At 48.2% G+C, this 13620-nt stretch overlaps 7 protein-coding genes across 7 annotated transcripts; 4 read left to right on the forward strand and 3 right to left on the reverse strand.

Annotated features, from left to right (window-relative positions):
• Positions 1-657: 657 nt before the first annotated feature.
• I303_108360 (uncharacterized protein) lies at positions 658-1739 on the reverse strand (the record flags this gene model as incomplete). The annotated part of the gene is made up of 5 exons (XM_018410584.1): positions 658-708; positions 817-978; positions 1111-1306; positions 1397-1562; positions 1676-1739. 5 exons carry the CDS (start codon positions 1737-1739, stop codon positions 658-660), a joined length of 639 nt encoding a protein of 212 aa, XP_018260394.1.
• Positions 1740-2451: 712 nt separating this feature from the next.
• I303_108361 (uncharacterized protein) lies at positions 2452-3464 on the reverse strand (the record flags this gene model as incomplete). The annotated part of the gene is made up of 5 exons (XM_018410583.1): positions 2452-2499; positions 2577-2741; positions 2842-3034; positions 3142-3307; positions 3398-3464. 5 exons carry the CDS (start codon positions 3462-3464, stop codon positions 2452-2454), a joined length of 639 nt encoding a protein of 212 aa, XP_018260393.1.
• Positions 3465-4349: 885 nt separating this feature from the next.
• Positions 4350-6585, forward strand: I303_108362 (uncharacterized protein; the record flags this gene model as incomplete). Its single annotated transcript, XM_065969808.1, has 10 exons — positions 4350-4577; positions 4645-4788; positions 4896-5091; positions 5156-5207; positions 5269-5347; positions 5427-5703; positions 5777-5805; positions 5858-5982; positions 6049-6055; positions 6115-6585. The coding sequence occupies 10 exons, from the start codon at positions 4350-4352 to the stop codon at positions 6583-6585; spliced, it is 1608 nt and encodes a 535-aa protein (XP_065825880.1).
• A 24-nt stretch (positions 6586-6609) lies between these two features.
• I303_108363 (uncharacterized protein) lies at positions 6610-7166 on the forward strand (the record flags this gene model as incomplete). Its single annotated transcript, XM_065969809.1, has 4 exons — positions 6610-6630; positions 6715-6781; positions 6857-6952; positions 7042-7166. The coding sequence occupies 4 exons, from the start codon at positions 6610-6612 to the stop codon at positions 7164-7166; spliced, it is 309 nt and encodes a 102-aa protein (XP_065825881.1).
• A 467-nt stretch (positions 7167-7633) lies between these two features.
• I303_108364 (ribokinase) lies at positions 7634-9209 on the forward strand (the record flags this gene model as incomplete). The annotated part of the gene is made up of 5 exons (XM_018410581.1): positions 7634-7697; positions 7833-8065; positions 8287-8338; positions 8416-9035; positions 9129-9209. 5 exons carry the CDS (start codon positions 7634-7636, stop codon positions 9207-9209), a joined length of 1050 nt encoding a protein of 349 aa, XP_018260391.1.
• Positions 9210-9377: 168 nt separating this feature from the next.
• Positions 9378-11097, reverse strand: I303_108365 (uncharacterized protein; the record flags this gene model as incomplete). The annotated part of the gene is made up of 5 exons (XM_065969810.1): positions 9378-9564; positions 9675-9997; positions 10084-10393; positions 10460-10767; positions 10951-11097. The coding sequence occupies 5 exons, from the start codon at positions 11095-11097 to the stop codon at positions 9378-9380; spliced, it is 1275 nt and encodes a 424-aa protein (XP_065825882.1).
• A 393-nt stretch (positions 11098-11490) lies between these two features.
• I303_108366 (phosphoribosylaminoimidazole carboxylase) lies at positions 11491-13550 on the forward strand (the record flags this gene model as incomplete). The annotated part of the gene is made up of 4 exons (XM_018403377.1): positions 11491-11521; positions 11587-12366; positions 12484-13220; positions 13344-13550. 4 exons carry the CDS (start codon positions 11491-11493, stop codon positions 13548-13550), a joined length of 1755 nt encoding a protein of 584 aa, XP_018260389.1.
• Between the last annotated feature and the right edge of the window lie 70 nt (positions 13551-13620).

Raw genomic sequence — 13620 nt, forward strand, 5'->3', positions numbered from 1 at the left:
AGCCGGGAGAGAGTCTGCTGGAGGTCAAAATGCCCCTTCGATTGGCAGATTTGTATAATGGGTTGCGGTTTCCTTTCGCATGCAAGGCGATTGCATCGTTTGATAGCACTGCAAGATGTGAGCTGTGCAACTTATTGCAGTATTGACGAAGGAAGCTGGATCTGGATTTGATGGTGATCAGTTGCCAACGGAGATCTGGGCCCTGTGCGAATACGGCAGAGTTGTTTGATTGTGTGTCATGATCACTCGCTTCTGTATTGTACTGTGTGTGTTGGACCTAAAGGCCTCATAAGTACTGTACACAAAATACAGTAGTTGCTCCGCTTTGAGCTTTGCGCGAGTATGCTGTGTTCGTTCTCCTCACGGTTCCATCTTGTACAAGTGTGTATCATCATGACCAGCGGGCTCTGTCTGCTATTTTCCGCTGGCTTGGGATACAATAACTCAAAGTGAACGTGCTTTTTAGCAGTACGAGCTAGGGTATGAAGCATCTATGATATGTATGTACAACCAGTCATCTACTGTTATATATACCAAAGAATGGAAAGAAAGGCTGCTCCGAAACTGATCATCAAGTGGCTATCTATCTCAGCATTTTCACCGGGGCAAGTCGTATCACCAAATCCTTCTTGTTGCTTGTTGCTAATTGCTTGCACTTCAGAAGTCGACACTAAAATTACAGCCGCAGCTGAGAATCGATACGAAGATCTGAAAGTCACACAGTGTCACGTACCATCCGAGTTCGTCAGCTCCATGCCCTTGCGCGAGTCGCAGTGTCTGCAGCCATGAGGTGCAGGACGCGCAGAGATGACTGACCGTCGCTGCTAGGATGAACCAATACCCTTCCCCGTGATTGAACTTCCACTGGTCGTTATGCAAATGATCGAGCCTTTTGTGCAGAGTACTGACGTAGACGGTCTCTAAGATGAAGGTGATCCACATGAAGAAGATTGTGAAATATACGATGGCGAGGGATATCTGCGGTAAAATGATATCAAAGCTGAATCAACTTGATCATTTCTAGCGTTCACCGTTTTGGAGCTGAAATCAGGTGCATAAGACGCCGGGGTTATGATGAGATTACAGGATGGAAGGGGGAACCTTACTCACGCCTCCATGTAAGACCAAACAATCGATAGCCACAGCCAAGATACTCAACCCCATCAACGCAGTCGTAACGTGGTTCAGAGCCAATGCTCTGCCCATGGCAATTGGAAAGGCAGAGGAGATCGTCTCATTCGCAGCAAGATGAAGAGCCTCGGAAGAGGGTTTGTACGGTAGATGAGCGGTGCATGTTGTTGTATCGCTGCAATTTACATCACTATCAGCTTGTTTATCTTATCATCTACAACATGTTATATAGCACGGTAACGGTGATTAGTATTTTTGCACTGACGTTATATTCGACCAGACGCATCCGCCACTCGGCCCAACTCTGACTCTGATAAGCGTACTTTGATTGGTGGTCTCATCGATGAACTCGCCAGTGATTTTGGCGAGCGAAAGGCTGTGGATGCTGACTGGTCCCAAGGAGTTGATCAGGTAGAACGTGAATGGGATCACTGCATGGTTGGTCGCGATTGATAACCCTCAATAGGTTAGCGCAAATCTCAAGAAGGAAGAGTGCAATCAGAGTTATGGTACGAGTACTGTACTCGAGAATGCGCTAACTCACGCGCCACGATCGATATACCCAAAGCGAGGAAAGTCTTCCATATCGCATCACCTTTTCGGGACATCTTGCTCAAGCAGGATCTTCTCCTTTGATCTATCTAGGATATCAGACTATGCGATGTGTTTGGAGAAAGGGCGAGGTGAGTCGCAAGCTTTAATTGGTGTCAAATTGGTACAGTATACAATATATTGTGGCATTGACCCGTTGACGAAGTAGAGGGTTTTCATCGGATTTCGAACCTGCAAAGCCATATATATGTCAACGTTGAGACTCGCTCATTAGTGCTGCTAATTGAAGGACGATGATCTGATGGACGCTGTGTATTGAGGCGTTTGGATCTCACTCAATGAGGCGTACATCAACAAGTCAAAAATGATGGTCGTCAAGCACATACCAATATTGTACGTGTGCCTGAGCGCGTTCTTATTCGGAGATCTTCTTGGAATCTGAATCTGATGCGCAAGGACACTTGGTCTTAATCAGTCCGTGCACTGCCTTTATATTGAGCTTGGTCCTCAACATGAACTATAAGACACATTTGATAGCAAGAGTGGACAGATTCGATGGAGGACAAATCCCGTTTCGCTCATGTGCTGGACTCTGAAATCGATGTTCCCGGATATTGGTTATAGAGATCGGTATGCGCTTCTTCGATTTGCTTATCGTACCTATCATTTTATCTATACAGCCGAGACGTCTAGCTACTGAATTGTGCCATAGTACAAAGACCTGATCTCGTCGGTGATGGTCATGTCTCTATCGATTGTTCTAGGGTATCAATCACCTGCAGCGCCTCCCCCGCAAAGGAATATCGATGCCACGAACTGCAGCGGAAAGACTGGATCAGCACTCGCATTCGGCGGAGCCCTGATGAGCAAAGGGTAGGCGACGAAGTACTGACTGTAGCTACAGTGATGAGGATGAATCCATTCCCTGCGTGGTACTCCCAATCCTCATGCTCATATATCTTGTCTAGTCTGTGGCTCAGGGTGCCAACATAGGTGGATTCCAGGAAATATACTATCCAGAGCATGAATCCGCTGAAATAGATGATGTATAGAGCGATCTACATTTCCATTCATTGTAAGCGTCCAGTTGAGCTGTCTTGTTATTTTAGATGCTCGAAGGAGGTTCATGAAAGCATCTAGGAGTGAAATTGGACTCACGCCGCCTTTGAAGAAAAATATGTCCAGCAATGCGACCGTGAGACATAGACCCATGAGAATGACGACAACGTGATTGAGTGGTAATGCTCGGCCCATCGCTACGGGAAAAGTCGATGTGACGTTCTGGTTCGGTGCGAGATGAAGGTATTCTGAGGAAGGTACGTATGGGACACCAAGGTCACATTTGGATATTCTACCAAGATTCAGAATATTGTAAGCGGGAGACCCTTAAACTCCAAGAAATGAGGCAGGGTGTGAGGAATGCGTGGGGAACCAAAGGTGAGGTGAACACTGCCGCACGAGCTGTTATACCACATACATCCACCTGCAGGTCCCACTGAAATTTTCCTCGTGATGAGCTGTTGCGTTGGTCCGTCGATTACTTTGCTTTCTACCCATGCTAAGCTTAACGCGTGGATGTAATTGGGCGAGAATGAGACAACGAGAAAGAAAGCGAAGGGCATCACTGCGGGTATACAATATCACATGAGCTTCGCGTGGCCTCCGAGTGCCATGATAGCAACTGGTAGAGTGCATCAGGGGGTAATTGACTCACGAAGAACTGATACTCCAGCGGAGATGATGAAGGTGAGTGTGAGTGCATTCCATTTATCCCGAGGCATCTTGACGTTTGATTGAGATTAATATGGAAGCCTTCGAATCGTCGCACGTCCAATGATTGATCGATGATATAGTCTCCGATATGTTCAGTCGAGTGATAATAGATAGAAGGGTGAAGATCATGGGCAATGTCCCCCAACCCGACCCAGTTGATGCCGCCGACATATATATATATATTCGGTCCATCATCGTCGCTCTCATAATCGATACCCTTAGGTATGTGAGCGATGCAAGTATGAGCCAATCAACAACAAGTGAGTGACATCAGCGTTATTGTTAGATAAGTTTAGAACGACGGATATGGATGGCGGTGTTGATTGAGGGATTATTCTGTGATTGGTCATGAGCTGATCCGACCAGATCCAAAGGAAGCTCGTTTATGTCGTGTTTGGTTAGAAAGGGACAGAATGGTCAGTGATGGTACCTGTCTTCCCTTTAGCCATTCGAAAGAACAAGGTCTCTAGCTTTTTGATGGCCGCCGGCCGTGTATCGGTGATTTCGCCTTTTTCTGCACTCTCATGACGTTCAAAGTTACTAACACAAGTAGCAGTTGTCACGATATCCGATCAGATAGCACCTCCTCAGCTGTGTGTCGGAACGAGCCAAACAATGATCACGTGATATCGGTTTGTTCGAGATCTGGGAAGTTGTGGAGGTGGTCCGAGCGGCATTTCGACGCGACCGAAAGTTGTCGGTTGAGGTTGACAACCTCCGTATTGCTCATGTACCTTACGATCGTCTTGGTGTCGACTGCTGCTAACAGTCTCCGCAAAGCATCTAGACGAGGCATTGCTGATCACCTGAGCCATAACCGCCAAAGTTTCCCTCTCACTATCGCGTAGAAAGGCCAGCCGGCCGAAACTTCGAAATCGATTTCATCCCTCAAGATGTTAGAAACCTTGGCTTCCATGCCGGCCTTTCTCCAACCGTGGCTACTCTGGCTTTCGACCTTGACACTTGGCCAAATATGGAAAACGATCTATGATCCCCCTAACAAAGTCAACCTTACTATCGCCTTCCTTGCCATTTCACTTAGATTGCCTTCTTACATCAAACGATATAGGATTTGGAGGCAGAGTAAAACGGTAGTCGACTTTGACTGGCCTGTCCCAGAAGTGAGCATGAGAACTTCCAAATGTGCAACCGTTGAAGATGATGCTTCTGCTAATGATGCAGTGATAGGAAGCAAGTAAAGATTGGAAAGGGAATATCATTGAAGAACCGTCACTTTTCGCTCATCAGAAGGACGAAAGTCTGCTACCGCCTGAGTCTGGTCGGACTGGAGCGAAGAGGGATCATCTAACGTGCTATGACCCATCAACAGGTGTGAGTATACCTGAATCGCACATGCTCCTCATCACGCCACTGCTTCCGGCCACAGTATAGGTATATGATTATTGTGTGCTAAATGAAGCGTGCCGCCATTGTCACAGTACCACCTGCTCACGATACCCCTATTATCCGCTTCCGAGGTATCCGACCAAATCACCAAAGCTCATTCCGCACAGCCTGAATGGGCTCAGACGACTTTCGCGCAACGCATCTCGTTTTTGAGGAGCTTGAAGGCCTGGGTGTTGAGGGATATGGAGGGTATAGTCAGAGTCGCATGTAGAGATACAGGTAAAACTGGTATGTCGTTCTCGACCAGCCCTGAGCGGATAGATGGGTGGGCTGATATTGGAGTGAACTGAAGAGATCGATGCGGTTTTTGGAGAGATCTTGACTACTTTGTCGAAACTTGACTGGTGCGTCCTTTTCGGCTTGATATGATTCATGTTTCCAGCAAACTGATATTCAGTGTTGTAGGTTGATCAAGCATGGCGAGAAGACCATATCGCCTTCCGCTAGACCTGGGAATCTGCTCCTCGCTCATAAGGTGTCCAAGGTAGGCTCATCTAGTACCTGTGCGGCTGTATCGAAGATCGACACCCTGGCTCACGGGAAGAATTGCCGTTCTTCGATAGGTGCACTACTCTCCTTTAGGAACCGTTCTCGCCCTGGTATCTTGGAATTACTCGTTCCACAATCTCATCTCGCCGATCCTCGCTGCACTCTTCGCTGGAAATACGATCGTAGTAAAATGTTCGGAACAAGTAGCGTGGTCCAGTCTCTGGTTCATCGGGGCTATAAAAGCCTGTCTTCGAGCTTGTGGTCTTAACGACGATGTCGTCCAGTTGGTAATCTGTCTGCCGGATGTAGCGGAGACTGTGACCAGAAACAAGCTAGTGAAGCACATCACTTGTGAGCGAGCGGATCGCCCTCGGCTACATGATGTCCTGCTTGAATAGACGCTTACATCATATCGACGGTATAGTCATCGGCTCAGAACCTGTTGGGAAGAAAGTGAGCTAATTGATCAATCAGTGCGGACTCTGGTAGCTGACTCCAAAGTCAGGTGGCTTTGGCTGCGGCGGAGATCATGGTACCGACCTGCATCGAGCTAGGCGGTAAAGACCCTGCTTTTATTCTACCTGGAACGGATCTAGACTTCTTCGCTAGCACATGGATGCGAGGAGCATTGTGAGCTCCTAGTCAAACTTTGTTTCAGTGCTCAAGCTGATTCTATCAAACTTCTCATTCCCATAGTCAATCAGTGCGTCAGCGGATGCTCTACTTCCAATTCCCGGACCAGCTGACAGGCTTGCTTCTCAGGCCGGCCAAAATTGCATAGGTATCGAATTGTTCCTCGTACATCGATCACAGTACTCCCGCTTCATCGAAATCATGGAACCTCGAATCAAAGCTCTTCGACCGGGTACAGATGCCGGATCGCTCATCTCGCATGCGCCGATATCCAAGCTTGAAGGTATACTTGCTTCGGCGGTAAAGAGCGGAGCGAAGATATTAGCAGGAGGCAAAAGACATATACATCCGGAATATCCACAAGCAGCATACTTCGAGCCCACTTTGGTGGTAGATGTTAATATGGATATGGAGATTGCGCAAGAGGAATTGTTTGCGCCTGTAATGACTGTCATCCCGTACGATGATGTTTCGGAGGCGGTCAGATGGTTGAATAAGAGCAGATATGGTCTAGGGGCTGGTGTGTATGGGAAGAATAAGACGGAGTGTGAGAAAGTGGCGCAGAAGCTTGAATGTGGGATGGTAGCTATCAATGAGTGAGCTAATAGCAGAAATCCGATCTCGATGCAAGCCTCAGCTGACAGCGTGCCTATGATAGCTTCGTGGGTTTACGCAAAGCAGATGCGATCCGGGTGGAAGTTGGCAACTGATATATGTAAGGGATAATAGGGAGTGTTCTACCTGAACCAAGCTATGCCTTTCGGAGGTGTCAAAGCTTCAGGTCACGGTCGATTCGGTCAGTCCTCATCTCAGCTAACCCAGATTATCAGTCATGTCAAATGGGCGAATGCTGATGTGCGAAATCACATAGGCGGAGAAGAAGGATTACGGTCGTTGTGCTCAGTCAAGTCAATAACGCAAGATAGGTTCTTCTCATATATAAGGACCAGTATACCGCCGCCTGTCGGTGAGTCTACATCTGATGCGCATGTTCACGCGATAAGACGAATAGACGAAAACAGTTTGAGAGATCAGGCTGATGCAGGATCCGAGCAGATTACCCTATACCTGATCCCAAGAAAGCATGGGGATTCTTGGTTGGTCTGGTCAATCTGGCTTACGCTAGGCGTTTGTGGGGGAGGGCGAAGGGCTTAGGTGGTTTGATAAAAGGGTTGATGTGATGGATACTTTGCGGTGAGATAACGATGCAGTATCAGAGCAGTCACGTCGAATCTTAGTCTCATGCGACATGCAAGACTCGGCGATGATACCTCCCAGTGCACCAAGTATTATCATAGATGCATGCAGTAGTCAGCAGCATGATTGACAGGAAGACAGGAAATCCTAGCTGTCCGTCTTGTAGAGAAGTGCGTTGCAATGCCAAGAGACCACGTTTTGGTCAAGGTTTAGTGTGAACCGAGCGCGCTTTAAGATTACGTTCGGCCCGAATGTCTGAGCCAAAACATTCGGCAAGCCAAGTCAGACAAAAGTGAAAGCGGATTATGGTTTACAGGTTTACAGGACTATCCACAATTGTCGACATAATCAATCTCACAGATACTTGTAGTCATACTGAGGTATACTCATTCATCATCCTCAGTCAAGGATATTGTAGACTTTCCGAAGGCGTCTGCAAAAAGCAGCAACAATGGCTTCCGCTTCTTCTTCTACGACCACGCCTACGCCCAGATGTCTAGTCCGAGGCTCAATCAGTAAGTCCCAAATGACCTTCTCATTCCCCTTGGATCTGCACGCTGTGCAGTAGTCTGTCCACATTCAACTATTCATTAGGATGACTTGGATACTCACGGTGACTTGATATACCTGGACTATCGCTGCGACTTTAGACATCGATGAATTCTTCGCTTTACCGCATATCGTGCGACCGGGCGAGACCATCTCCTCGACCTCCTTGACCAAAAAGGCAGGTGGAAAGGGTGCGAACCAAGCGTATGCGGTAGCTCGAGCGGGAGGTAAAGTAGATCTGGATGGATGTATAGGCCAAGATGGTGAATGGGTGAGGGAGTTTCTAAAGGAAGGTGGAGTGGGAGATGAGCGTTTGAAAACATTGGAAGACGAGGTAAGTCGCCGGGCACTTGCGTCCAATCTCCTATCTCATATAGCATACATCCTTTTTCACTTGTCCCGCTCATCATGCCCGCAACTTCTGTATCTGCGGCGTGCACGACTACGTCATCCACTATCTTGTCACAATACTCCACCTCTATCTCTATGCCTTTCGGATGATGAAAACCGCATCTGTCGGTGCCATGCTGACATATCAATACGGTACCAATACAGTTGACTGGAAGAGCTATCATCCAATCTGCGCCAGATGGCGAAAACTCCATCGGTAAGCTGTCCATCATCGACTCTCCCCATGTGCTCGAAAATTAGCCATGCTTATTATATGAACATCGGATTTCATAGTCCTTCATGCTGGTGCAAATTATCACCTTCCTCCAAAATCATCATCATCAGCATCCGCTCCTGATATACAACAATACACGCATATCCTCCTGCAAAACGAGATCCCATTATCTTCTACGCTCGCTTATCTCACCGAAGCAGGTTCTAGAGGACTCACATCGATATTTAACCCTTCTCCTATGCTTTCACCCGAAGAACTACGCAAATTCCCATGGAACGATCTTTCGTGGCTGATAGTCAACGAAGGGGAACTTAACGATCTCTTAGAAGCTTTCAAATCAGATTCCACCGCTTCAGGAATCACAAAGAAGAAAGTCAACACGGATGAGCTAACCTTGGAGGAATTGATTAAAATCGCTTCGAAAGGGATCCTGGAACTACATGAAAACGAATATTTCTCAAGGGGGATTGGTATAATCTGCACACTTGGTTCGAAGGGGATCTTATATTTCGATACGACAACCACCACCGGAAAGAAGGAGATAGGGCATATGCCAGCTGGGCAATTGGTGAACAAGTTAAAAGATACGACGGGGGCCGGAGATTGTTTTACGGGATACTTCGTAGCTGGGCTCATGAGAGGTGTGCCTCTGAAAAAAGTTGTGAACACTTGTCTGACCGTGAGCTTTTTCCTCCTTATTTCGAAAGATCCCTCCTCATCTCTTGAGCTGAGTCGATGAGATTGATTGGCTGATGGTTGAACTCATCTGCAGGCATGTGCGATCTGCGTGGAGAACGAAGGTGCGATGGAGAGTATACCCGACCAAAAGGCGGTCCTTGCTAGATTAGCATAGATATAGAACGCATGATCTTTCAGAAGGAACCGGGATACACTCGATTCTGCCCAGCAGTGGAAGCAGGCCTTGCTTGAGGTACGGATACAACATGCATGACGACGAAACCCGTCTATGATCCGTAGACGCACACCCTGGTGATTAATTGATCAATGCAGCTAGCATGTCTTACAGCTTCGCCTTGCCTTCATGCTCTACCTCCATCTTGACCTCCCAAGCCATCTTACCGAAAAAATCGAAGACCGGCCTACTGTCCGCCCGAGCATCTGCCGAACTAGCTTGGCCCAACGCAGCTCTGGCCGCTATGCCTTGAGCAATGATAGCTAGTCTGAACAATATCCAGGATCGCACCCATCTACAGCGTCAGAGCATCACGTCAAATCAGCCATGATTCCTCACCTGCTTTAGGTCGCTTTCCTGTGTCTCAAACATGTGGGGTCTCAGACTCAGGAATATCGTGCTTACTCCATTCCAGGTATTGGGGCTTCCCAGCCCCCTTGAGCTTTGTGGTATGTCAATCCGTCATTCATCCCGTTGACCCACCACTTCTCTAGTTCCTCTCGTTGAGGCAACCCAGTTTGTTTACTTGACAAGCCCTTCAAGCCAAGTAACAAGGTCATATCGTCCCCTCCTTGCGAGGTATTCCGTATTTTGTACAGATTGTCCGGAGAGATCGGGGGGAAGGAGAAAGGCAGGAGTAGATTACCCAGATCGGCCAAGGGTGATCCAAGGGTACATAGCTCCCAATCTAGAATACCGATCACTTTCGGTTCCGTAGGATGGAATATCTACGCACACAATAATATTCAGCCCGCATCTCTTTGTCAAACCGATACAAGGAAACGGATTTGGAATTGGTGGGTATAGCGCGTACCAGGTTATCCAATTTGTAATCACCATGAACGACCCCTCCTTCGCCTCGCTCCATCTCCAACTTGGTCACTTGAGCAGCTCCGACCGAGAACCAATCTCTCATCTCGTCCGTTCCCCATATCGGACCGACTTCTTCGCCTGTATCTTTGTTCTTGGCTTTACTTTGCGCACTCGATACTCGTAAGAGCGATCCGACTTGTCTGGGAAAATAGGGTTTCTCGCTGGGAGAAGGAGCGAAGGAAGCAGGCAAGTCGAGTGTGCGTATTGGGATCGTCGAGAGCTTTGTCAATGTTTGGATAGCTGATTGCCAGCTGTATGATCCCACATCAATGTCGCCTCAGTAGGCAGCCAGGTGGCTTGCGAGAACCGCAACTCACCATGCCCATCTTTCTTTCTCACTTAGCTGTGCCAGCCTGACATCCGTAAACACTCTGCCTTTGATAAACTCCATAACGTAGAACGCAGCCCCGACTACATCTTTGTCTTCGCATAGGCAGTACACTATGGGCACGGGGACCGCGTGTTCGGCATTGACGCTTTCGTTATACCGGTTCAGGGCTGACAGAATCAGAAATTCCCGGTCAACTCTGTGAGCTGTAGGAGAGAGCAAAGGCCCGGATGGTGCTCGACGTAGTACGAAGGATCGTGAAGGAAAAGCTGGAGAGAGAAGATATGTTGGATTGGACTGATTCGGGAGTCAGCTTGTTAGTGCAGCAATTTATGGAGGTGATCAGGCGAGCGAATCGAGAATAGAACAAGAAAGCTGGCTTACTTGTCCGAACTACAGAGGGAAGTCTACGTCAGCCAAACAGCAGCAAGCCTTGCGCGATACATACTCAAAGTCTGCTCAATGTGTGAAACAACTCACCTTGAATTGCTTGACCTGTATGGGACCTTTGAAGCCATCTATGTTCCGTTCCAAATAGGGTAGCAACTTGTCGAGAGGCAAAGACGACCTTACCGAGCTGAGCTCACTGCCCGAAGATGCAAAGGGCGCAGTCCCGGAAGAGCCCATAGTGAATCTACCGATCTGAGCTTCACAAGCTACTGACTGCGATTCTGCCTAGACCCAAAGAACGATGGAAAGTCTTTCAGCGCGACCTCGAACGAGATATATATGTCACTGAAGCTTCATCCGGCAAAATCGGACATGGTAAGCGGCCATGACCTTGCCATGTGGGATTCGGCAACTTTCCTCTGATTACAAACGATTTGTAACAACCGCTTCGAGAAGGCTTAAGGAAATATGTGTAATCATTCTCGATCACTCTAATCTCGTGCCTGCCGAAGATTTGGACTTTTTTCAGGACCATCTTCCACTCAGTTGGGAGAGATAAAGCAAGAGAATCCTATGAACAGTCTTGAACAATCACTGTGAGCCACTTATAGGAGCAGTGAAGCAGACAAGATGGCACCTCAAAAGACTGTTGGTATACTAGGTGAGTCAGATTCGAGCTGCGAGCCCCCGCTCGAATGGAAGAGAGCTAAGATTTGCTTAAAACAGGTGGTGGGCAACTGGGTCGAATGTTGACCCACCCAGCTGCTCTTCTCGGTATTCCTCTTCTAATCCTCGATTCCGGCTCTTACACACCCGCCAAACAGACACTGCTACCTCCTGAGAACCATGATGGTCACTTGGACGGGCCTTTCACTTCCGAGCCGCACATCCGGGAATTGGCTAAGAAATGCGATATCCTTACTGTCGAGATAGAACATGTCAATGCGGATGTGTTAGAAGCAGTAGAGAAGGAGGGATTGTGCGAAGTCCAGCCTTCTCCAAGTACGATCCGATTGATCCAAGATAAATACCAGCAGAAGAAATACTTGAGCGAAAAAGGTGTACCCGTATCTCCCTTCGGAGAACTCCCGCCCAACCCGACAGAAAGTGATTTCAAGGCTGTAACGGATAAATTGGGATTACCAGTCATGTTGAAAGCGAAAACTCTAGCTTATGACGGTCGGGGTAACTCGCCCTTGAAATCGACTTCCTCTGAAGATATCCAGAGATCGTTGGACTTCTTGGGAGATAGACCCCTGTATGCGGAAGGATGGTGTTCGTTCGTCAAGGAGGTAGCGGTCATGGTAGTTCGAAATAAAGAGGGACAAGTCAAGTCTTACGATGCGGTCGAGACTATCCACCGGGAGAGTATCCTGAGAGTCTGCCTGGCTCCATTGAGAGGAGAGAAGAGCTTGAACGCAAGGGCGAGACAGTTGGCTGAGAGTGCGGTCGGCCATCTGACGGGTGCGGGGATCTTCGGCGTGGAGATGTTCTTGATGGCAGATGGTGAGAGACACTTTTAGCATATCAGCCTACTTGTCATGATCTCACACTTGTCAATCCTTCGCCAATTGCTCCATCGAGGACATGCTTAAGAATTCATGCTTATGCTGTCTTCTATAGGCTCTTTACTTCTCAACGAGATCGCCCCTCGACCACACAATTCAGGACATCATACCATCGAAGCCTGCCATACCTCGCAATTCGAGAACCATCTCCGAGCCATCTTATCCCTCCCTCTCGGCAGCACCGACCTCATCGTCCCCAGCGCAGCCATGATCAACATCCTCGGTGCCTCTTCCTCCATGGAACCCATCGAGATCATGCGCGATAACGCCCTCACCGTGTCCGGCGCTACTGTCCATTTGTACGGCAAGAAAGAATCGCGCAAAGCCAGGAAAATGGGACATATCACTCTGACCGCTCAGAGCGATGCCGACCTGACCGAAAACCTCAGAACCATCTTATTCGCTCAGCCCGATGCGGATGCTCAATGGATAAATCCGATCGCACCGCCCAAACCTGAAGTCAGCCATTCGCACGCCAAACCACTAGTAGGGATAATCATGGGCTCAGACTCGGATTTACCAGTCATGCTTCCCGCCACCAAGATCCTGGACCAGTTTGAGATCCCGTATGAGTTGACGATCACCTCAGCTCACCGGACTCCAGATAAGATGGTGAAATATGCGAAATCCGCAGTGAACAGGGGATTGAGGGTTGTTATTGCTGGTGCAGGGGGTGCAGCGCATTTACCGGGGATGGTAGCGAGCGAGACTGTCTTACCTGTCATCGGGGTTCCGGTGAAGGCTAGTGTGTTGGACGGGGTGGACAGTCTGTATAGTATTGTCCAGATGCCTGTAAGTCACCATCACACCTTCTTTCACCGGATCATACAATCCATCCTGCATGCTATCATTATCGAATTATTGGGAAGACTAATTCTAAACTTTGAATCCCATGCTTACGTCAATGCACCGTAGCGAGGTATCCCCTGCGCAACTGTAGGAATCAACAACTCCACCAACGCAGCCTTGTTAGCTATCAAGATACTGGCCACTGCTATCCCAAAATACCAGGTGGCTCTGGAGGAATACTCCAAGAAACTGGAGGAAGAGGTTTTGCAGAAATGCGAGAAGTTGGAAATTGACGGATGGGATAAATACGTCAAGGAGACTCTGAAGAAGTAGTAGTATAGTAATACAGAAAGAGGGAAAGAAGTAACGGGGTCCCGTCGCTTCGTACATCATGCTCTATGCC

The sequence above is a fragment of the Kwoniella dejecticola genome, chromosome 11, assembly GCF_000512565.2.
Source record: "Kwoniella dejecticola CBS 10117 chromosome 11, complete sequence".
Taxonomy (NCBI): Eukaryota; Fungi; Basidiomycota; class Tremellomycetes; order Tremellales; family Cryptococcaceae; genus Kwoniella; species Kwoniella dejecticola.